This window comes from Herpailurus yagouaroundi, unplaced genomic scaffold (genome assembly GCF_014898765.1).
Source record: "Herpailurus yagouaroundi ecotype Mexico unplaced genomic scaffold, PumYag 355, whole genome shotgun sequence".
NCBI lineage: Eukaryota > Metazoa > Chordata > Mammalia > Carnivora > Felidae > Herpailurus > Herpailurus yagouaroundi.
Genome location: NW_024412572.1, coordinates 8419960 through 8443505, shown reverse-complemented (window position 1 = coordinate 8443505; position 23546 = coordinate 8419960). Strand labels below are relative to the sequence as shown.

The 23546-nt window shown below is 47.5% G+C and overlaps 1 protein-coding gene across 23 annotated transcripts in view; it reads right to left on the bottom strand.

Moving 5' to 3' along the window:
• The window catches only part of CACNA1C (calcium voltage-gated channel subunit alpha1 C), a 761926-nt gene that overhangs the window by 43673 nt on the left and 694707 nt on the right, over nt 1–23546 (bottom strand). For 17 of the 23 annotated variants that reach the window (XM_040463016.1, XM_040463017.1, XM_040463021.1 and 14 more), the window contains 4 exons: nt 10085–10117; nt 6650–6778; nt 4330–4395; nt 2682–2773 (listed from right to left, as the gene is read on the bottom strand). In XM_040463016.1, coding sequence (XP_040318950.1) covers nt 2682–2773; nt 4330–4395; nt 6650–6778; nt 10085–10117 — 320 coding nt within the window. The remainder of the gene's footprint in view (nt 1–2681; nt 2774–4329; nt 4396–6649; nt 6779–10084; nt 10118–23546) is intronic. The other 6 variants (XM_040463040.1, XM_040463019.1, XM_040463027.1 and 3 more) reach the window with 1 other exon arrangement.

Sequence of the window (23546 nt, the reverse complement as noted above, 5' to 3'; positions counted from 1 at the left end):
GTTGATAGCGCTGCTATAAACATGGGGGTGCATATGTCCCTTTGAAACAGCACACCTGTATCCTGTGGATAAATGCCTAGTAGTGCAATTGCTGGGTCATAGGGTAGTTCTATTTTTAGTTTTTTGAGGAACCTCCATACTGTTTTCCAGAGTGGCTGCACCAGCTTGCATTCCCAGGAACACTTTTGAAAGTATTTTTTTTTCTTAGGAAGCTTTAAGGATATTTTCTTTATTCTTGGTATTCTAAAACTTCATCATAATGTGTCTAAGGGACTTTTTGACAAACTTATTCTGCATTTAGTAAGCCATTGCAATCTGAAGGCTCAGATCTTTATATGAAATTTTCTTTGATCATTCCTTCATTTCCTTCTCTCCATTCCTTCTGTCTTTTCTAGCTGAATTTGTATGAGAAAGATGGGATTTTCAGTTCTATCCTCCATGTGTTAATTTTTATTTTATATTTTCAGTTTTTTTGTGCCTTTGGCTGTGTACTAAGAGAATCCTGGTTTGACCTTTCAGCTCAGTACCTCATTCTTTAGCTGTGCCCATTTTCTGAATATTTCAACAACTGTATGTTTTTTTGAGTTCTTTCTTTAATTTGTTCTTATTAATAATGACTTCTCTGGGGTGCCTGGGTGGCTCAGTCACTTAAGCATCTGACTCTTGGTTTTGGCTCAGGTCATTATCTCACAGTTCGTGGGACTGAGCCCAGAGCTGTCAGCACAGAGCCTGCTTCGGATTCTCTTTCTCTCTCTCTCCCAGCCCCTCCCCTGCTCTCTCTCTCTCAAAATAAATGAACTTAAAAAAAACCACTTCTCCTCCTCCTTCTTAATTTAACAGATGTAATATGCTCTGCAATCTCTCTAAAGATATGAATTATATTTATTTTCAAATCTTTTAGCTTCATATATTCTTTTTCCTCCTCATGTGTTCATTCATCTGCTAATTGAGCATGGTGCCTTTCTTTATTGATACTAGTTTCCCCCCAATACTTTGGTATTATTATTGACTGTTATTTGTGCTTGAGAACCCAGTTCACAACTCTGTGGATCAAATTTTCATTAGAGAGACTCTTTGGAGATCATGGAAGAAAGAGAAGATGTGCTGTCAGGTGAGGTGGGAAGGTAGCATCTCTGAGGGTGGAGTTCCTTGGGGGGATCTGTTCTACTTCTCAGACCCCAAAGCCCAGGGGTGTGATGTTCAGTGCTGCTGCTTTCAGCTTGTGAGCATTAGCAAATGCTCTCCAAATACAGGTCCTTGAGGAGCTGGCCTGGTCATGGTCTCTCCTGTGCTGTGCACCTGTGGATCCAGGAAGTGCTCTCACTTTTTTCACAGGCCACACATTGTTGGGAAGGTGTTTTCTTCAGATCTTGTTCCTTTGTCAATTGAACCCCATCTGATTTCTTCCATTTAGAAATTCCTCAACATTCCTGGTTGAGTAACAGCACTCTTTCATGCCCCCCCCCCCAACCTTAGTATTGTTTTGGGTTTATTCTTTTAAGAAATATCTTCTGGGGAGCCTGGGTGGCGCAGTCGGTTAGGCGTCCGACTTCAGCCAGGTCACGATCTCGCGGTCCGTGAGTTCGAGCCCCGCGTCGGGCTCTGGGCTGATGGCTCAGAGCCTGGAGCCTGTTTCCGATTCTGTGTCTCCCTCTCTCTCTGCCCCTCCCCCGTTCATGCTCTGTCTCTCTCTGTCCCAAAAAATAAATAAACGTTGAAAAAAAAAAAAAAGAAATATCTTCTGTCATCAAGGGCTTTAGGACAGGAGGGGAGATAGACCCATGTGCTCAGTCTTATATCTGTGTTCAGCTCTGATATTTAAATATGGCACAGGCTTCAGTATTTTGATTTAATACATTTTGAGCAATAATGATACTTGAGCTTGGGTGTGGGGAAAGGATTTGATAGAACTTGGTGAAAGTGATGCTGTCTGATAGATCTCTGGATCTTCTGGAAAGGGACCCCAGGGAATGGTAGAGAGCTCACTGCCTCTCCCAGGGCCATAATATGTAGAATATATGATCTGGAATGGACTTTAGAAGTCGTCTGGTCCAGGGATGGGGTAAATCATTCTCATCTGCCAGCCCTGGTCTAGATAGGGGCCCCAGAGTTCCAGGCTGTGAGGAACAGGAAACTGAGAAGGACCAAAGAGGTCATTAGGAGTCAGATGAGGAAGAAGTAGGTTGCAGCATAGACTCATTCACTCAGGAGCAGGCTGAGAAACACTCTTTTCTACAGCTAGGCCTGAGGTGGTGGCCTTCCAAGAGGGGTGAAGGCTCATGGCTGGCTAAAATGAGGAGGAGACTAAGTGCATGAGGACATAATAACCCACTACAGCAAATGACACTGACATTGGTATAGCTGTACTTGTTTGCAAGGGAGTTGAGACTCAGAGAAGTTAGGTGTCTTACACAGCGAATGTGTCACAATCTTGGCTTGAAGCCTGTTTGGCTTCCAAACCATGGTGCTTTCAGTATTAGACTTGTGACGACCTAGTGCTTTTGGGTGGTTACTAGCCAGTGACCAGTGGGCAGCTCAGTGGAAAGTATTGCAAATAACAATGAAACAACAGATTTCTCTCCCTGCACAGTCCCCTGGAAGAGTTCCCTCTCATTCTGCATCCAGACCATAGGGCTGCATCATGTAGGTGTGTTTGTATGCATCTGTCCTCAGAGACTCACCTGAAGAGAAGGAGCACAGCTTGGGGGAAGGTCTGAAAGTTGTTGTTCCGGTTGATCTCTGTGGTGTCATTCAGGGCAATTTTCCCAAACACCTAAGCAGGGGGAGAGGAGAGTAAGTCAGTGCACGGTGGACACTCATTGTTCAATGGACTCTTTAGGGGTCACAACTGACTGTGGGTCAATCCAGCTCATAGCTGAGCTGAGTCCCCTGACATGACCTGGCAGGGCCTCATGGAGGCAGGCACCTGCTGACCTATCCAGCCCCTGATCTCCATCCACCACACTGGGCAGGTGTAAGAGGAAAAGTACCCATGGGCCTTCCTGTGGGCCACTGGGAGCTGGGCTAAGAGCAGGTGGAAGCTGCAACTAGCACCCTGCTTTGTGTAGGGACAGAGGGTTCACTGGTCTTCTTCCCCTCCTCCTCCTCCTTCTGGCTGCAGATTCTTGAGAATATATATTTTTTCTCTTTCAAAAAACTTTATTGAGTAATAATTAACAAAGATAATTGTGTCTATTTAAAATGTACAATGTGGTGGTAATTTGATGTACAATGCAATGTAGAATCGTTACCAAGACCAAGATAATTAACACATCCATCACCTCACACAGTTAACACAGGTAACTTTTTTTTTTTGGTGTGGTGAGAATGCCTAGGATCTTCTTGCAGCCACTTGCAAGTGTCTAGCGCTGTGGTATTGATCACAGTCACTGCTAGGCCCTCAAGACTTACGCTTCTGGCCTCCTTTTCTTTGCCATTTCAGCCCAGATGCCCAAACACTCTTCCAAATTCAGTTCTTGGATTTCAGAGCAGTCTGGACTTGGGCAAGCTTAATTTATCCATGAAATCAGGGGCCTCCTTATTTTTATGACCATTTAAAGATATGACTATCCTAGAAGCTGCCACCGTTGGTGAGGGTTAAGGTAGCTCTTCTCATCCCAAAAGATTTCGGCCTAGGAAACTTGAGGTCTTTCTGCAAGGAATAAGTAGGAGAATCTTCCTTAGGGAGCTGCTGAGGAAAAGCTCCCTGTCAGTGTGAGTGCTAGGCTGTGGGAGCTCTCTGGAGCCCTGAGGAGAGGCCAGCTGGAGAACGCCACAGAGTGTGAGGGCACCTGTGAGGGGGCCCTTGAAACTGCTGCGTGTTTGATGGGGACAGCTTGTCCACCTGACTCCCTCCTTCCCTCCTCCTTCTTTGTTCCTTCACTCTTCCATTCCCTCTCTCCCTCCCTCTCAGTCATGAGCTTCTCCGTAATGATGCTGGGGTTGGGGGCTAGTTCTCAGGCCGGCAAACCTGGGCAAAGGGAGGGGTGCTGTCTGACACACCCTTAGTGTTGTTTCTTGGAAGGGCTGTCTCTACAGAGGCCCCTGGTGTTAATCTTGGAGTGTTTTTCCCTACCTGAGAGCAGAGGTCAGGCCTGGGGTGCAGGAGAGAGAAGTTGTGTACCGCACTTGGCCATTCATCCTCCTATCCATAAGGCTGCCATTTGAAAGGATGCTCTAATTCTTGTGACTTTCTTGTCTCAGAAGTGGAAGCAGAGGGAGGGACAGTCGGAGCAAGAGGGAGGTAGGAGGGAGGAGGTGTCCAGAAAGTGGGGCTGGGAGCTGGGAAGTGAAAGTAGAAGCGGAGGAGCAGCAGGAGAGCTGTCCTACCTGCATCCCGATCACTGCGTAGATGAAGAACAGCATCACTATCAGAAGGGCCACATAGGGCAAAGCCTGGAAGAAAGCACAGGATATAGGGCGTGAGACCAGCAGGGAGATGGCTGGCCAGATCCCTTCCCAGAGGGCACTGTGGCCTGGTTTTGGGAGGTGGCATTTCCCAGGGCCCCACAGAAGTTCAGCGTATGGGGGAAGGTCTGAACCATGGCAATGACCTCCCATTTTCCCTTGGTTTCAATTGCCCGAGAAGCAGTGAGTGTGGTGTACTGAGAAAATCAGGCTGGAGAGTAAGGGAAATTGTATGATACTGCTTTAATAAAAACTATCAAGAATGAGCAGACGTCCTCCAATTAGGCTCTATATAGCAAAGAGAAAGCCATGGAGGATACACACCAAGTTTTCCTGGGGAGGCATGGGGTGGAGGCAGGTTACACCCTTCCTTTACGTAGCATGATGATCTACTAGTTGTAATAAAAACAATTACTAAGGAAAAACTTAAATAAAAGAAAGATCATGGGTTCAAATCCTATTTCTACCACTTTCTAGCCATAGGAGCTGGGCTATATTACTTAACCTCTCAGAGCCTCAGTTTCCTCTTCTGAAGAATGAGAAGAATGAAGAATTACCTCTCAGGGGTTTTGTGGAGTTTAAATGATTTAAGGTTTACAAAATGCTTAATGTAATGCCTTCCACATTGTTGGGTCCCATATATTTTATTCACTCAATGTATTATTGCCTGGCAGCTCAGACAACTTCATTTTCCAGAGTCTCTGTTGCTTCTCCTGGGGAGAGTGGGAGAGGCCTCCTGGGGCTCAGGGCTGACTCTGGAATCCAGGAGATTCCAAGAATCTGGGAAATGCCTTGCCAGGTGCCCACACACCACTAGATGGCATTGCAAGATCACACGAATGCTTTTTCTGTCAGGTCAGAGCTCCTGATCCACGTTCAAGCCACACAGTTAGCCCTGTCTGTTGCTTTTTCCTTGCCCAGAGAAATGTGTATAGCCTGTATAATCATCATAGCTGTGGGACCCTAGGGGTGCACCCACCGACAGGGCCAGCCACCAGTCCTGCTCTCACCGGAACCCTCAGATTCCCAGGGAGTGGGCAGGGCATGGCACAGGTTGGGGGGAGGTGGGCTGGGGGTGGCAGGGAGGGCAGCTGCAGGCCATCATTAAGTGGGGAGCCAGCCTGGGGCTGGTGGGTGGACAGCTGGCTCTGAGGAGTGCAGCGAGGCTGATCCAGTCAAGGATCTCGGATGATGATTCCTAGGGCAGGAGGCTGCCTAGAAGGGTGTTTATTTATGCCTTTGGGATAGAATTCCAAAGCGAGGCAGGCACCTGCCTGGAGAGCACTTTCCTCTGACTGCATCTTCTGTTACGGGCATGTTCAGATCAGGGATCCACTCCCATGCCCATCCCTGGGCTCAGACTGGCCATAGCATGGGACAAGGAAGGAATCTTTCAGTGCTGGGAAGCCTGACAGTGGTGCTTCCATGGGCAGGGAGAAGCTGCCTTTGGTGCTGGGCTAAGGAAGCATGGCAGCACATGCAGGGGCCCTGCACTGTCATCTTCAAAAAATTCCAGTGGTCTCACAGAGTCTTCTGCTCTTTAACTTCAGACTTACATAACCCGTTGGCCAGGGGCGACCATTATTCTGCTTTCACAGATGGAAAATAAAGGCTGAGAAAAGAGAATTGATCCTATAGTTAGGCAACCCTGTGCCCCTGGGAGGGGACCGTCTCTCCTTGAGTGGAGTGACACTGGGGTCCTGGAGAATTTGGCTAAGTCCACAAACAGGTATGGAGAGCAGACACCGCAGAAATGCCTACTGGGAGGCAGGTGACGGCCAGATCCTAAAAATGCCAAAAGTGGGAGGGCCATTGAGGTTATCAGATCATCTGGGCCCATGTTTTTCAAAATTTTTCCACCATAAAACCTCTTTGTGCAGTAAATTCTTGTGGAAAAATACATAGATGAGAGAAGAAAGCAGAACCACTCAGCCTCCCCCTTAGCTCCCAGCCTTCTCTGCTCTGACTTTGGGGAAGTCTGGGGCTCCAGAGCTTGCTTTTGAAAACCACAAATCCAGCCCAATGACCTTATTATAGACAGGAGGAAATCAAGGACAGAGCTGGCGAGCAGCAGTGTGAGCCCCACACTGGACCCCTAGGGGTGTTCTTTCCTGTGTAGCATCACCTCGCCTCCCACGCAGGGAGCCCAGGAGGAGATGGGCAGAGACCCTTGTGCAGCCCCACCTTTGGGGAGCTGAAGAGGCTCTTCTCCTTGCAGCCCACTTAGGGTGGAGGTGGCTACCTGGAAGGACTTGATGAAGGTCCACAGCAGGGTCCGGATGCCCTCCCCACGGCTTAGCAGCTTGACCAGGCGCATGACCCGGAAGAGGCGGAAGAAGGTGATGGAGATGCGGGAGTTCTCCTCTGCGTTCTGGAATCCATCGGCAATATGAGGTGGTAGTTAACACAGCAACAAAGAGGGGAGGGGGCAAGAACAAGGTGGGCCCTGCTCTGAGCAACACAGCCCTTGGTTGGGGTGGAGGCAGGCAGGGAAGGGTTAGCTGCACTAGATTCTCTCCACTGGGTCACAGATGGGAGACCAGCTGCTCACCTTTTCCAGGTAGACAACGCAGGCCTGAGGTCTCTGCAGAGCCAAGTTGTGCCCAGGCCCCTGAGCCCATAACCCTATCTGTTCTCCTCTCTTGCCCTTTAGTCCTAATTCTTAACCCCCTAGGTGAAGTAACAGAAGATTCCATAAGGAACTTCCATATGCTTTGAAATCTCCTAGGCTGAGAGCTAGCTGTCTTGGGTGCATCCTGCCTCTGCTGAATGCTGAGGAAGCAGCCCAGCCTCTTTCTTGTCTGGCTTGGCTGGGGGACGTGCATCCGGAGCGGGATGTGGCTCTGTTCAAGGTGGTTGGGCGGGTCAGGTCATGGCCTCCATCCCAGACCCCGAATGATTGTACTGGGGGTCTTGGTGGGCCGGGTGGGCTGACAGCAAACAGGATTGGAGTGCGTTGCCCACTGCAGGATCTTGTGCCCTGGCAGCTCGGGGTTCCAGAGCTCCTGTTGTGCTACCTCTTCCCACATGGCTACAGGGAAGGTAGGAATAGGGTTGCTGCTCAGTGCTCAGTGCTCTGATGGTGACTGTTTCCCAGCCCTTGCCTCCCCTTGGGCTCTGAAGCTGTTCTACTCCCCTCTGCCCTGGGGCTTCTAAGAGGCCCTAACCCTCTCCAGGCTGTAGGAGACCCTAGAAGGGGTGGGGAGCACAGGCAGGGTGAGGTGGGGGGGGGTAGTCCCTCAAAGTGAGCTCTAAAGTCCACGCCCCCATATGAGATGACCAAGGGGTTCTGCTTAGGGCAGATCATCTCCTCAGGGGAGTTCTGAAGCTTGAGGGCAAGGGGAAGGTGAAGAAGGACAGAATCCAGGTCAAGGCAAGTGGAAGCAGGAATATGGTGCTGCTGGGGGTCTGCTGGCTAGCAGGGCGAGCCTGTTGGACCTGGAGGGGCCTGGGGCTGGGACACGTGCCTGCCCAGGGCTCAGGGGCAATACAGGCTGCCCTGTCACACTCTGCCTCCAGACCTAAGAACAACATGGACTGATCCCTGGCCCTCTTGCCCACACCGGCCAGAGAGCCAGTGGTGGCAGCCCCTTGGGAGCTACTTGCCTGTTCCCCAGAGCTAGTGCAGCTCACCCAACCCTGTCAGCACCAGGAGAGAATGGACCTTTGGGCTTCCTGTTACTGTTCCTGTCTTGTGCCTCCCTCAAGGGAGGAGGAGTCTCCAGTCATTGGATCTGTGTCTGCCCTCCCCATTCTTGATTCACCTTTCTGCTTTCTTTTTAGTCCTTTCCAGGCCAGATCCTGACAACATCCACACCTTGTCTGCACCCCTGAAAATCCTATTAGCACAAATGTCCTTTGTTCTAATCCCATGGTCTGCTGTCACTGACATAGCTAGTGGTTCCCGAGGCCACCCATCCTACTACTCCTGTTCAGCATGAGAGACCCACGAGGGTGGCAAAAACCTCAGAGGCAGCAGCTTACGTGTCGGCACACCCTCACTCTGCCCTGGGAAGGCTGCACAGAAACCATGTCTGAAGGGTCTCTCCTAGTTGTCTGCCTCTCCAGACAGGGGAGGAGTCACACTATTTCTTCTATTTTCAAACCACAGCCGCCTCAGATCCTGTCAGTGGGCCTGTTCCCCTTAGGCAGGGTGACCTGTGGGCATCTGGGGGCCTGCTCATGGGCTATCGCAGGACTCAGGATGGAACTCCTCATCCTGCCCCTGGGCCCTACCCTGCCTGTGTATTTTGAAGTCTTTGATGCCCTTAATCTCCGCATTTCTATCACCCATGTATCTACTTGAAATTCTATTTTCTCTCCTTAAAAGGAGGTTGTGTTCCCCCAGAGGAGAAGGAAGAGGCGGCTTGGGGTTTTATAACTCAGCTGTCAGTTCCACTATGTTCGGGAAAGGAGAAAAAAGAAGAAAGAACAAGCTTACACGGGGAACTTCAGCTCTGAGTGTCAAGAGTTTGAGAAGCTGGTGCTACAGGGGCATCTGGATCCAATAAGTTAAAAAATAAAAGTCAAGCTTGCAGTTTGAATTCCATGTTGGGTTCACCACCCTCCCTGGTCCCCACAAGTAGCTATAGTTTCCTAACCCTCTAGAAGGAGGAGAAGCACATTTCCATGTAGACACAAAAACGTCCTCTAAGAAGCCAAATGACACTGCTGGGAAGAAGCAGATCCCAGTGGCTGCCTCTGTGAAGTAGGGTACAACATCCAGTCTCAGCCTTTCCCTGGCAGCCTTCCAGCCAGCCTGGGATGGGCTGTGTTAGGAGACACCACCGGCCGGCCCAATCTTGCCCCCATTCTGCTGACTTTCAGGGAATTGACCTACTCACTCGTCCTTTTAAAAACTCACACTTGGCTCAGTTTTAAAACATGTGATGGCAGCTTTTTGGAGAAGGTTGCTCCAAGGAGGCTTCAAGGTCACACCCAGTGGCATCTGTCACTTTAGGCAAAGTGAATCATAGACTCCTACATCAGGAGTGTTCCAATCAAACTACTGAGTTCGTTTTTCTGCTTGCAGCCTGCTGTAGAAAAGTGGGGATAGCCTAATTTTAATGAACTTCAGCAATTTAGAAAAAATCATGGGTATATTTGTTGGAGTGGTTGGATATTCAGCCACACTGTCAGTAATAAATTCCACCTTACACATTTTACTGTGGCCTTAAATACTGAGCACACAGGAGGCCAGATGTTACAGACACTGGATGATTAGTGGGAAGTCATCATCTGACTTTCTGTTATCCTTCTCTTTCATCTTTTCTCTGGAGGCCCTTACCATGGTGCTTATGGGTGCCCTGCACAAATTTCCCACATCAGATTAAGGCTGGAGACTCAGCCGGTGGAGTCCTCAGAATGTTTAACAGGAAATGGCCCTTGGGTCCAATTCTCTCCCGGTGGCTCATTAGATGGTCAAGATCACAGTGAATTATCACCCAGAGAAAAGCTCAGGGAGGGAAAAGAACACCATTACACAAACAGCACTTCACGGCTCACACACGACCAGGCAGGAGAGGGCAGGATAGACACGACATGGTGGCTACATGCAACGGCAACAGGAGCGAGGCTGGGCTCCAAGAGACTCTGGGGACCGGGGTGGGGAGTGATGGTGGGGGTGTTAGAGGAGGGTCACAGAAGCTAACAGCGTGGTCAGGAGGGTCGGTCTTACCATAAAGGGAGAGCATTGGGTATGTTCAGCTGGCTTTAAAGAAAGGCAGATAGAGATAAGCTGTAATGAGTCTCCAACGAAGATGCCTGGTATTCTAGGTCTCGGCTAACACAGGAGCAACACCGTGGCAGGGGAGGGCAAAAGGAAACAAGTGAAAGAAATACAAAGCATAGGCTGGGCAGGTTCTGGGACATCACTGTGAGTGAGTGAACTCTGCATCTAGTGAGGACCCAAAGGCATTTTCTATTCAGGACCATTTCTGGGCACACATTAAATAATTCACACCCGTGGCAAATGAGTTCTTCTGAATTTTGTGCAGGAAGGTTTTGTTTTGTTTTTTGAAATGAGCTATGTCTCCCAAGATAACCTTTATGAACTTAGCTTACCCTGGGTGTTGCCAGCTGAAGGAGAAAGGCCTTGGTTATGCTTAGTGCACATCCCTGCCCAAACATACTTGAGCAGAGGAGTTCAAGGGTAATGGTCCTTCAAGTTTAGGGGAAAACTGAATTTTAGTTATCACTGAGGAGGATCTAAAGAGGTGGTCCTCAACCCCCCTGTAGTGGGGGTTGTCCTCAAGCTTAGGTTCAGGCGGGAGTTGGTCTTGCTTAGCTCCCAGTCTATAGGTGTAGAGCCTTGGCCATAATGAATGTTTTTACATTTTGAAGACTTGCACACAATTTAGGATACTATTATTAACCCTCAAAAAAGCTGTTCTTATGGGTCTGACTGCTGAGTTCATTTTAGGGGAGGAGCTGAGGAAATTGGCCATTGGTGAGTATCCCATTGCAACCCCCAGTTCCTTGAGCTTGTATCCAGGAAGATGCCCCTACTCTTTGGGCCCCAGAGCTAAGCCCCTGATGGATCCTGACCATCTGAGCTGTTAACTCTTTCTAGAAGGTCATGACTTTGCTTTTACCCTCCACTTTCAGATGGTTGCTCTTGTGTTTCTGTTTTAAAGGTACAAACAAGGAAACATGTAATGGAATTTTTGAAGGATGGAAATGTGCACAACTAGACATTTACTTGCAGACTGAAAATACTTCTTTGGTAACAGATTTCTCAGCAAATTCCTTTTTTTTTCTTATAGCAAATTGTTAAGATGTCCTTTTTTAGGAATGGTGGAGAGAAAGGGTGAGGCAAGGGAAAAGAAGGGAAGGGACACCTCTCTAGTCATTTACAGAGTGCATTCTAGATCTTGCTTTCTGCTTCATGAGGAATACCAGCTGCCAGGTCAGTTGACAGGCCTGGAGGCTGTGGGGTCACTAGAATTTAGCTAGCAGGATGAGATAGAACATAGAAACAGACACACACAGACACTGACAGACAGACAGACAGACACACACACACACACACACACACAGAAGTAATTTCAAGCTGCTTGACTGCTTGTGTTCCTGTGTTAATGGATAAGAAGTTCTGTGTTTCTAGAGCTATAATGCGGAAGGGAGTGTGAGTCAGACAGAGGTAAATCTACACTACATGTAATGCCAGGGCATTAGATAGAGTTCCCATAGGAGACATGGGCCATTGTTCTCCTCTTGGATCCACCCTGAAAACCACCAAAGCTACCATTACTCCTAAGATCCCTGAGAAAACCTTAAGCATCTTCTGGGTCAATCCTATCCTGAACAGGACCAGAATGGAGACAATTTAGAGAACATATCTGGGTCATGTGGCCCTAATGAGTTAACCCCCAGCCATGAAAATTTTTAACCATTTTTCTTACTTTTTAAACATTCAGAATCCCACAGGTGGGATTTTAAAATGTATTAACTGTGTATTTCCTTGTTGCTTTTTAGCTTTTCACAACTCTCATTGAATGAAGATCTCATGTATTTAAGTCATATTTTACTTCAAGATTCAGCTTTGAGTATGTTCTAATCACCTTGATTGTATCTTATTATTTTAAAAATATGTATTAACTTAATAATACTTATGATACACCTCTATAATAGGGGGTAAGAAGAAGTCAGGAGGAGCAATGAGAGAAGAAGGGAGAGGAAGGATGGGGCTCTCTGGGACTCCTATGTTGGGTCCCCAGCCCAGGTAATGATAGCTCTCCTAAGGGTCTCACTTTGGGAGAATCTGAAGACTCATTTTAATTTGGAGATTAATTTTTTTCTTGGGTGTTAAGCTATGCTATTCAGAGGGCACTTTTGACCTACGGGAGTGGTGTTTGTCAATGTCTCATATAAGCCTATTCTTATTTGAAGAACTATGTTTTTAAGATCCAGGGTCTCAAAAAAAAACTAACCACTCATAATAAGAAAGCAATCATTGGGTGATTTCTAAGTGGAAATAGGAAGAAGCTTGAGATACAGCCCTCGCCCTCACAGAGCCCACAGTACACTGACATAGTGCCAACCCCCTAAGGACATTTCCTAGATGATCTTGTGTAGTCATTCCAGTCTTTGGTACCCTTGCTTAGCTGTAAGTGGAATCTCTTGGTGAGCTAGAAGGGGAGATTGGACCCACTGGGTTTGGGCACCTGCACCTCTAGCCCAGAGCCATGTTTGTGCTGTTTGCCACTCTGTGATTCCCTGGTATACTGCCCTGAAAGGTCACCTAGCAATAGTTCTACTTTATGAACTAAATTCGGAATTGTTTGATGGCCTGGAGTACTTATGCCACTCGTCTTTGACCCTTTCCCAGATCTGCTCCCAGTTCCCCTGAGTTAGTTTAGAGTTTCTCCATCTGTGGTCTTCCTGGGGAGGAAAAGGTGGAAAGACTCTGAAGACTTATGCCCCATGAGCCTGGAGACCCTTCTACAGTGAGCCAACAGAGCTGCTTATCTATTCTGAACATTGTGGCTGAGTTTTCCAGTGGCATTTTGTCCAGTAATGGTAGGCACTCAGCAGCCAATTATTTAATCTTTGTTTTCTAATGGTCTGGTAATTTTCAAGGGTTTTAAAGATATTGGTCAATTAACTTAATTTGTTCATACAATTGGTAGAAATGAAATAAGGTTACTATTCAATTGGTGAGGCAGAGGTGGAATATTTTCATAAAGAATCCTGGCTAGTGGTTCCAGCTAACAGGCTAAGGGCAAATAGAAAGGAAACTCATGTACCTTGTTTAGTGTATTTATGCAGATTACCTAGGTTTTGTATACCTGGAAATGATGATATGAGTGGCACTGGACAGCAAATAGGAGCTATTTTCTGGAAAACTGTCTTTCTGAATCAAGCTCAGGATCAAATTAGAAGTTATCACCTCAGTGGATGAAGTCTTGGTTCTGGAATGTCTTCCCTGCTCCTTTTCACTGGGGTACCATCTTTAGACCATGCATGCGTAGGATACTGAAGAGTGAAACTCAGAGAATACCAGAGGCTGATAAGGAGAGGATTCTCCTAGATGGAGATTTTTCCAAAAGGATGAAGGGGAGAATCAGTGGAACGTGTCTCCCAATTGTTAACATTACATAGTCAGTCTCTCTGAAGAACTAAAAGGTTGTTGAAAATACCTCTTAGCCATATAAAAGGGGAGTGTTTCTTTTCTCAACACAGCAAGAAGGTAAGGACTACTAGGGATTAGAAACTGGGCAGTAGATATCTAGGCTGGAGTACCCAATAAAGCATATTCCAGGATATTTTCTCGAGATCAGGCCATTACAGAATGAAATCTTGCCATTTGCAGCAACGTGGATGGAGTCATTACAGAGCATTTTAAAGAGATAAGCCCCTGCTGCACTTTTCTGGACATGCTGACTTTGAAAGGTGCAGATTACTTTCTGATTCCCTCCAGGGAAGGTTGGCTCTTGGCTAAGTCATGAACAGGACCCACAGAAGAGGAATGCACCATCCCAGTGGCCGCCATTGAGACAATGGTTATAATATCAGTTGCTAAAATTTTACATTCCTCTGAAACATGAGTCAAAAGCAATGTCACAGGAGCATGTGAGTCAGAACTGTTGCTTTTTTTTTTTTTTTTAAGTATCTCTTGTCCAGAGCTTAGGGAGTGGATCTAATATAAGTTCCATTTCAAACCACCTGAAAGTCTGGGTCTAGCTGGCACCCTCCCTACCTCCCAAGCTCTGCTCTCTGCTTCTCTCTATTCACTGTCTCTAATCTCATCTTAATTTGATCTGCAAGACAGGATAGCTGGTTCAGTTGTAAGAGAGTCATGGGATGGTGGAAGGCAGAGGGATTGAGGTTTTGTTGGTGATACTCTAGTTAATCTAAGTTGGGAGGACAATCATCAGGTTGGTACAGGCAAGGATGACTGGAAATAGCAGGAGTCAGGGGCCTCTAGAGATATTTGACACCACCTTCACAGGAGCCAGCAAATGTAGGTTAAGGCAGAAGAGTCTTCATTATCCTTTTTATCTCCTCTTTCAACCAGGAACTAAAGTGTGGCCCTGCAGATGTGGAGGTGGGAGATGCCAAAACTTAGAGCCACCAGAGATGGCAGCAAGGAAGGGAATTTTAAGGAGACAAAGTAAAATATGTTTTAAACTGTAACCCCTCTGAAGTTGAATGAAGAGCTTCTTTGTTAGGGAGATGTAAAGTTTAAATAAGCACAAGTCAACTGGGATATATAGAAGCTGAGGGTAGCTGTCAATGGCTTTAAGATTTAAGGGAAAAATGAAGGAAATATGGGTTGTTGCAAGCAGTTCTTAAGCAGAATTTCCATTTTGGTTTGTGGAAGAGGTCTTTGGTCTTTAGAGATAGATCTGTGGAGGAGGGGTGCTAGGAAAAGGAAGAAGGGGTAATGACAAGGGAGGCAAAAACACTGGACAGAAAAGGGCAGGAAAAAAATGAAAGGAAGCTCAAATATGAGGCAGTAGAGAGTGGAAAGAGCAGTCCCCCTTTCCCCCTTGTCCACCTCCACCATGTTGGAAACCTCCAGGCTTGTATCTGTTTCCCATTGTAAAATTCTAGCCAGAAGGAGAAGGGCCCTTCTTGAATCTTTGTGGTTACAGACACACAGTTGAAATGCCCCTTCAGGACTTCCTTTAAGGGATTCTTTGGAGAGGTACAGAGCATGGGGGTTGTTGGTTCCTGGTTCTTTCTCTTCCTGTCTCTGTGTGCTAGGTTGCCGAGAGTGGACAGCTGAGACCCCTGTATCATTAGCTGCACAGTGGCTAGCTCAAGTGGCTGGAAGCAGCTAAAGCCTCAGGAGTCATTGTGTTATTCACCTGCAGACTGATGGCTCCCCAGGTGTTATTACCTGCCAATAATTCATGCTAAACAAGACTAATTAAATTGTCAAGATAGTTTTATCTTCCCTTGGGAAGGACAGTCAATATCCTTCACTCAAGTAACAAAAGAAACCCATAAAGAATAAATGAATGAAATCAGTTTGTCAGCAGTGCTAACAACATCAAAGAATTCTATATGTGAGAGAAAGAGAGAGAGAGAGAGGAGAACACAAGCCCAGCAGGACAGAGAAAACGGGAGACAGAACAAGAGTATGACAGAGAGAAAAGGTGCACTAAATATGAAGAGAAAATGGTATAGACTATGCTTTGGGGGGCACTCATGGGCATTTTTGAACCTGCCTGAGGTATAGATCTCTCACATCCTCTGCTGGCTCATGGAATGTTCTAGATCCCTTTGCTTTAGAAACTTTCTGGCAACGACACCAACAGTAGCTTGCTAGCCTGTGGGAACTAATGTAAGAGACACTGGCAAGGCCCAGATGGTGGTCTGGCTAAACCAAGGGGTGTGTTGTGACAGTCTCCTTCCACTCTTCTATTTTAGGGGAAAGGAGAGGGCTGTGTGTGGACAGAAAAGATGAGAATAGGGATGGAAAGGAAAGGAAAGAAAATTAGAGGAAAAGAGAAAGTGAAGGGGTCTTGGTCAGAAGGCAGAGGGCAAGAGGAGCCTTGATGGGTTATAACTGCCAGAACCCTCAGACTGTCCAACACAGGCTGAATGAAGAACCGAAACCAGGATTTCCATACAAAAGCAGGTTCCCACGGACTTCTCGAGTCAAGCCTGCAGGACACCTCAAGGCAACAGCTTTGGGAAAACTTGCATACCAGGCTGATTTATCAGGCCTGACTTTCTATCACATCTGCCCTCATGGTACTCTGTGGTCCACTGCCTGCACAGCAAACCTCTCCTTGCAGAGGCCCAGGGACTTTCAAAATGGCTCCTCATTGCCAACTAGAATGCTGATAGATGCACTGCTAAATCTCTTGAGGGCTAACTTTATTTCCAAGCAGAGTAGAAAACTGCCTTTGTAGAGCAACTGGAGGGTGGAGGGTGGGGAATATGTTTTCCACCCAGATGTCATGTTCCTCAAAGTTTTATATTAGACACACTAGATTTCCAATTTTTAAATTGAGCATTACTATCTTCTCTAAAGAGAAGGGTAACGTTACTTTTCAGAAGGTAGCTTACTGAGTCACTACTATCTTAGTATGAATTAGTATATTGGAAACAGGATACTTTGGTTGCATTAGTTTTGTATTGGTGCTGGGGGTGGTGCTGCAAGTGGGAAGAAGCTGGAAGGGAGATCCATGAGCAATAGAAGAAGGGATCCAGCAAAGGGAAATAGAGGTGTACAGAGATGTCAAGGATCAAGTCTGCCCCACCCAGTTTAGTCTGAGATCAATCTTGATTTAATCTACCTTAGAACCAGCTCTGGACTCACTGACCATTGTCATATAGACAAAGTCTGGTAATGCCACAAGCTGAGCCCCCTACACCAACACACCTGATTGGGAGTCAGGGGCCAGGTTGTGGGTTGGCCTTGCTGTTAAAAGTGGTGAGAATGAGCACGTTGTTTCCTGCCTCTGGCCCTCTGTGTCCTCATCTGAAACACTGGTATATCCCCAGGCTCTGCTGCACAGTAAATACTCCATGCACATGTGCGGAATATGTGGAGATGGGCTTGGGCCGAAGGTCTGCAAAGTCGTGTCCACTCTAACATTCTTGGACGAATCCACTGTCTGCCTCCACCCCTCATCATGGCTCTTGAGAGGCATCAGCCCTGTCCTTCTTGTGCCCATTCTGGCCCCTTCTCTGTTATGGTTGGGGGCAGGGAAAGGCAGACCAAGAGGGCCACCCCATGGAGGCACTGTGGGTTGAAGGATGGAGAGAGGGTTGAAGCGTGTGTGTGTAGCTCTCTGACTCATCCTGGAGGGGGTGGATGTGCAGCACACTCTTTCTCTATGACTCAGGATGACTCCCTTCCCTGTCATTGCAGACCCTGAAACCAGAGCAGGAATCAAACTTGCTTTATTGTTTTTATGGGAAACCAGTAAGAGACAGTTATTTGTCCCGTGGGTCTGTGGTGGGAAGGTACCACTGGCTTCAGGAGCCAGGGCAAGGAAGATTCGGGGCCAACACCTAGAGGCTCCTGGGAGACATCCCTGGACACTCCCTGCAGTGGAGCCCCATCCCTCCCAGTCTTGTTACCGCATTCTCCCTAGTGTCCCCCCCTTCCCATTTCCTTCTCAAGCTGCAAGTGTCAAGTGAGCAAGGGTAGTGGGTGCTGATTTACACTTTGCCCTTTTCTCCTGAGCCCTATTAATCAGGGGCATCAGTCAGGAGTATGCAGACCTATCTGTCTGAGCATTGTCAGGGCAGACTTGGCTCCCTTGGTCCAGCACTGGCAGCATCAATAGGCACAGAGAAGTTAGGCTGGGCAGCTCTGTGCCAGGTCACGGTACTGGCAATGCACTGCATGAGGACCTGTGAGTGGCAGGGGCCCCTTGAGATGCCCAGGCAGTCTGGCTCAGGGATTTAGCCAACGAAAGTGCAGGAGTCGATTCTCTAATGGAAATGGATTTGAGATCCCAGTCTTGCCACCCATTAGCCATGTGATTTTGGGCAAACTATTCATCCTGTGTGAAGCTCGGTTTCCTCCTATGGAGACTAAGTGTTCTGAAGAGTTCATCTGACCATGTGCATAATGTCTTTAACATAGCCTGGCAAATACTCCTCCAAGAGAAGCCATCATTTCCCTCTTCCTCCTCCTCTTTTCCTGTCTCCACCTCACTCCTAATCAGCTAAGATCACAACTAGTACCATTGTTAATTAACTTGCTTTTCCTGTTCTGGTCATTTCTGTGGACTAGCACTTTGGCACCTAAACAAATCCTCCAGATTGTCTTCCCTCTGAGCCCCCCCAGAAGCCAGCCTTCTTTCCCCTCACACAATTTCTGTCCTGCTCCTTTCCCAGAAGGTCCCTTTAGGGCCTTCTCTCCAGAGAGTTTCCACGTGAGATCTGCCAAAGCCAAGTGAGCTAGTTCCCACAGGTCTTGGGAGCTTTATGAGGAGCGCCCCTCTCGAATCTGCAAGGTGATGAAGGGAAATAAAAATGCCTCAAAGTATATCAGAAAAAGCCCAGTTCAGAATCGTGCAATGCTAGATCCCTCAGGTTGAGACCATCTCAACCTGCCTACCTCACCACATGCATTCGAGGAACCCCAGAGAATGGGGTTAGTTGCTCTAAGTCACAGGGATTAATAGTGCCAGAGCTGAAAAGAGGACCCAGGCTTCTTAATTCACTGTTTGGGAATGTTTCTCCATATCCACAGTGCGAAGATCCAGGCCCCTTAGCACTTTCTGTGGTGGAACAGTCTTTAAAATGCAGATTGGAAAAGAAGAGTGTTGGGCAAGGCTGTTGTCCCAGGCACCCAAGTTGATTCCAGTCTGGATGTTAGGGAGCAGTTTTTGACGCTCCAGGGTCTTCCATGAATAATCACAGGGGTTACCTCTTTAGGTTTCCCTCTGGAAAATATAATTTCAGACCCAAGAAATAAAGTAGTCCCAGAGGGATGCGCTGTTGCACTCTGCCCTCACAGGGCACACAGAGGAAGGGGCCTTAGACAGAGAACAAGGTTAACTCATCAGGGAGGAGAGGGGCAATGGCCGGTGCCTAGGGAACTCAGCAGAACTCAGTGGAATTAGACAAAGTGGGGACTCACGATCTGCCTCTAGTAATGTCTGGTGTTTGTTCACAGGCATCTCCCAGAGAGAACAGAAATTCAACCACAGAGTGGCTGTGAGGACAGGGGTTTTGCCCTCTTCATGCCGGAGGCCCAAGCTCAGTCCTCGTCTTTCCTTTGCCTTTCTCCCTCTCTTGGTGCTCTTCACCACTGTTGCAGCTTTGAATGGCATCTACATGCTGATGACTCCACGTCCTGACCCCAGACAGTGTGCCCAACTGTCTACCTGACATCTCCACTGATGTCCTCATGGAGCTCCTGTCTTCCTCATGCAAGCATGCTTCACCTGCTGTCTTTCCCAGTTGATACTGACTCCATCCTCCCACTGCTGAGGCCCAGCCCCAGCCATCCTGGATGCCTCTTTCTCCCACACCCACACCCAGTCTGTCTGGAGACACTGTTCTATTTTCAAAACAGGTTGAGAATCTGACCATTTTTTACCACTTCTATTGTTGCTGCTTTGTCGCCAACTACCATCACCTTCTACTTGGATTACTGTGTTTACCTTCTAAGTGGTGTTTGGGCTTCCACTCTCGACTCCTATAGACAGCAAGGTGGTCCTTTGGAAATGCAAGTCAGATCATGGACAGCTCTTCTCAAAGGCACTGGTGTCTTCCCTTCTGCTCAGTGTAAAAGCCAAAATATGGTCCCTGTCCAATCCTCTCTTTCTTCTTCTCCTCTGCTCAGTCTGCACCAGCCACAGGGGCTGCTCCTCCTGCCTGAAAGCTCCTCTCCCAGGTATCTGCATGGGTAACTCTGCACCTTCTTCACATGTTTGCTTTCTTCAGATGTCCCCTCCTCAGTGAAGCCCATCTTTTTAAGACAGTACCTGCCTTCACTGTTCCCCAGCACCTCTGATCCCCCTCAGTTGGCACAGTTTTTTTCCAAAATACTTATCATTTGATACACTGTATGATGTTCCTATTTTCTGTACTTACAACACTGCTCATTGTCTGATAATTCCTCCAACCTTAGAATGCCAGCTCAAGAGCAACAGGCTTTGTTTTGCCCACCTGATGTATCCTAGGTGCCTAAAATAGTACCTGACACACAGAAGGTGAGACAATAAACACAGTGAAGTGAATGAATGATGGCTCCTGGGATTGGTGGAAAACCCATTTCCTGAGAGGGTAAGGCACCATGGCCTGTGTAGTGAAGGCAAGGAGGAAAGAGACATTATTTGTGGGGAGATGAATATAAATGTGGGGAGTATTTGACTGCATTTAGGATAAATACAGGATTTAGTGAGGGGACCAAGAGCTGATCTCTGTAGTTTTAAAAGAGTCAAAGATAATGAGTGACAGGTGAAAGCCCTTATGGATTCCTCTGAGGCTAAAAGTGTGGATTCCTGCCAAATAGAACATATGCCTGGGAAAGGATGTCTTGTGATGACAGTATGGCTAGAAAATTCCAGGAAGGCCTAGAGCAGCACCCAGGGAAACTTCCCTGGGTGCTGTGAACTTCCTCATGCCAGGGAGCGTCCAGACCCATAACCTGCCGACAACGTGAAGGCAGAACTGTGTGGTGGAGGGACCTACCTCTGAGACTACGCGTTATTGCTCATTGGTTTGTCATCCACAGCACTGAGCTCGGGGCCCTTCCAGGACCATGCTTGTGGAGGAGGCTTATGGAGGCCTGAGTTGTGGGCAGTGGTCAGTTACACGGTGCTTCCTTTCACCTGGCCGTAGCTGTCCAGCATGTTCCAGAGTCTAAGCATATCCAGGAAAATAAGGGCCCTTGCAGTGTCTGTGGGTAGTAAGTTATACTTAGATATAACTGGTTGGAGATTAGGCCCTGCCAGCTACTCCAGTAGGGGTTTTGGAAAAAATGTCATTTGCTTGGGTGCCATCGTCTCTCCCACTCAGTGGTGCTTTACAGTTACATAGAGTTTTAAAATAGATGCTCTTATTTCAGCCTCAAAACACACTGCAGTAAATATCATCATATTCTTTTGACAGATGAGGAAACTAAGTCTTTGGGCATTTTGGCAACTTCTATAGGCAGAGCTTTTGACTTCACATCTGGCCCTCTCTTCCTCTCCCACACTGCCTTTGGGCTTTGGATGATGTTACATTTATTCTCTTTGTTCAGAAGCCATTAATTGTGTGGTGTGGGTCTCTGGACACCTTCTCTTGCTCTCCCTTATACACATTGTCCCCGTTTGATCTCCAGACAACCCTTCAGTTGTCATTTGTATGACTTTTAACAAATTCCTCAATCTGGAGGAGTGAGAAGAATCTCAGTGCAGGGTGAAGGGAGGCTGGAGGAGTCAGAGGTACATCAGGACTCTCAGGTGGGATGACACATAGTTCCTAGTTTAGAAAATGGGAAAAATCCCTGTGTGGTTATTTAAAATATAAATTACAGAATGTCAGGGGTGCCCGGCTGGCTCAGTCAGGAGAATGTGCAACTCTTGATCTCAGGGTTGTGAGTTCAAGCCCCACGTGGGGTGTAGAGATTACTTAATAAAAAAGATGACTTAAAAAATAGGAATAGATTACACGATGTAAGAGCTGAACAAATCCTGGCTAGTGGGAGTACACATAGGGGGTTATGTGAGATGTGTGTGTTTGTTCAAGGCACCTTGGAGTGAAGAGATAGGTGCTCTAGCCCAGGGCACAGTGAACTGGCTACACCAAGAGGCCGAAATCCAGCTGTATGGCTCTGAAAGGCACTTAAATCTCTCCATCAGCATCTTTACGGTCAGCAAATTGGGAGTGATAATTCTTGCCTGTGAAATTCACAGGGCAGTTATGAGTTACCTGAGATAAATGCATAGGTGAATCATAAGTAGAAAACCATCATCTAAACATAAGGGTCTGCATGATGATTTCATGCTCCTTTCTTGCCCTGCACACTCTTTCTTTATCCCAATGTAGCCACTTTTTCTGTAGAAAATTTATACCCTAGCAAACTTATTTTGCTTTGTTTTTCATTTAAAAACACTTATAGTTTGGGAGAAAATGGCAGGTTGAATGATGTAGGCCTTGCCAACAGTGAGAATCACAAAGGTACCCCCTGGGGCTGCAACGAGTCCTCCCTGCATCCAGGAGAGCTCTCAGTCTCTTGGCATAGATTCTTACAGAGCTGCATTACTGTGTTGAAGACAAACCCCTCTGAAGGCAGGGCTGCTCTTTCTTTTCTATTTCTCTCTCTGCCTGCTCCATCAGTTGAGAGCACCATAAGGCACAGGCTCCAAGCACAAAGGTGCTGGCCTTTAGACATGCGTGGGTGACTCATGGACCTGATTAGCACCTGAGATTTAGGGCTCATCTAGCCTGAAAGTCCTAAAGTATGCTCAGGAGTGGTGAGGGTGGTTGTGGGAGGTGTTGAGGGGAGGGGAGGCACAGAGCATGAGTAGGAAGATTGATTTTTTTTAATGATCTGATAATTTCATGGGAAAAGTCAAGGGAGAGTATGTACACACACACACACACACACACACACACACACACACACACACAACATGAGACAAAGACAATGCAGGGGGATCTCGGAGAAAGAAGGACCATTGAATCTGTAGCTATAGGGTGAGCAGGGAGGGTACAAGAGGTTGATGGGAGGGGAATGTAGGGAAAGTGTTAACAGGCTCCTTCCAACGTCCATCTGCTGGAAGGAAAGTAGATGGGCTTCTAGTCAGGGGAATCAGGCAGATATGATAACATGTCAGTTCAACTGATTGGGAGCAAAATATGGAGTGGAGCAAGGAGGGTAAGGATGGAGAAGGGAGATGGTGGCAGTTGGTAGGGTACTTTCAAACATCTTAGATCAAAACTCTACAGCGTCTGCTCCGTGCTGTTATTCAATGGTTCAGTGCATCAAAGGTTTGTGCAAACATTACCAAGTCTCTTAATTAAGGAAAAATAATAACAACAAAAAAATTAAACAGACACATGTTAAAGACTAACCGCAAGAGGGCTTGCCTATAGATAAAGAGAGAAGGTTTAAACATGCCAGGTAACAAAAAGACATGTGCAGGAACTGGAAGGAACTGTATAGGAGGAGGCAACTTGGGAGAAGGTGGCAGGAGGCCCTGGGTGGGGGCAGGGGCTGGGGTTCTGTCTGAGGCTAGGGAGCCGGGGGCTGGGTTGTGATGGGGTTGGGAGTGGGAGAGAACCAGGCAGGTGCAAGAGTCAGTTCTCCAGGAAGGTTCATGTGGGAGTGAGATAGATGCTCATCCAGAATCTGCTTCCACAGCCAGGGAAGGAAAGGCTGTGGAAGGAAAGACCCTGGGAAGAGCTCCCAGTGGATCACCCAACTGCTTGGTTCTTTGGCCACTCCAGAGAAGAGGGATCTGAGCAGGGGTCCTGACATGGTGGGTTCTCCTCTCCCAAAGGAGCCTGGGGGGACTGGGCTGCCTGATGTTCAGTGTGAATGTAATGGGCTGGTCTCTGGGCTGACAAGGCAGGCAAAGTCCAAGCCTTAACTTTGGTGGTCCACCGTGAGGGAGCTCCTTTCCAAGGTGCCATGGGAGTGGAAGGTGAGACAGGGAAAGGCAGCAGTCTGGAGGTGAAGGTGGGGGTGAGGAGAGGCTTGGGTCCCTGCCCCAGCAGTGGCCCAG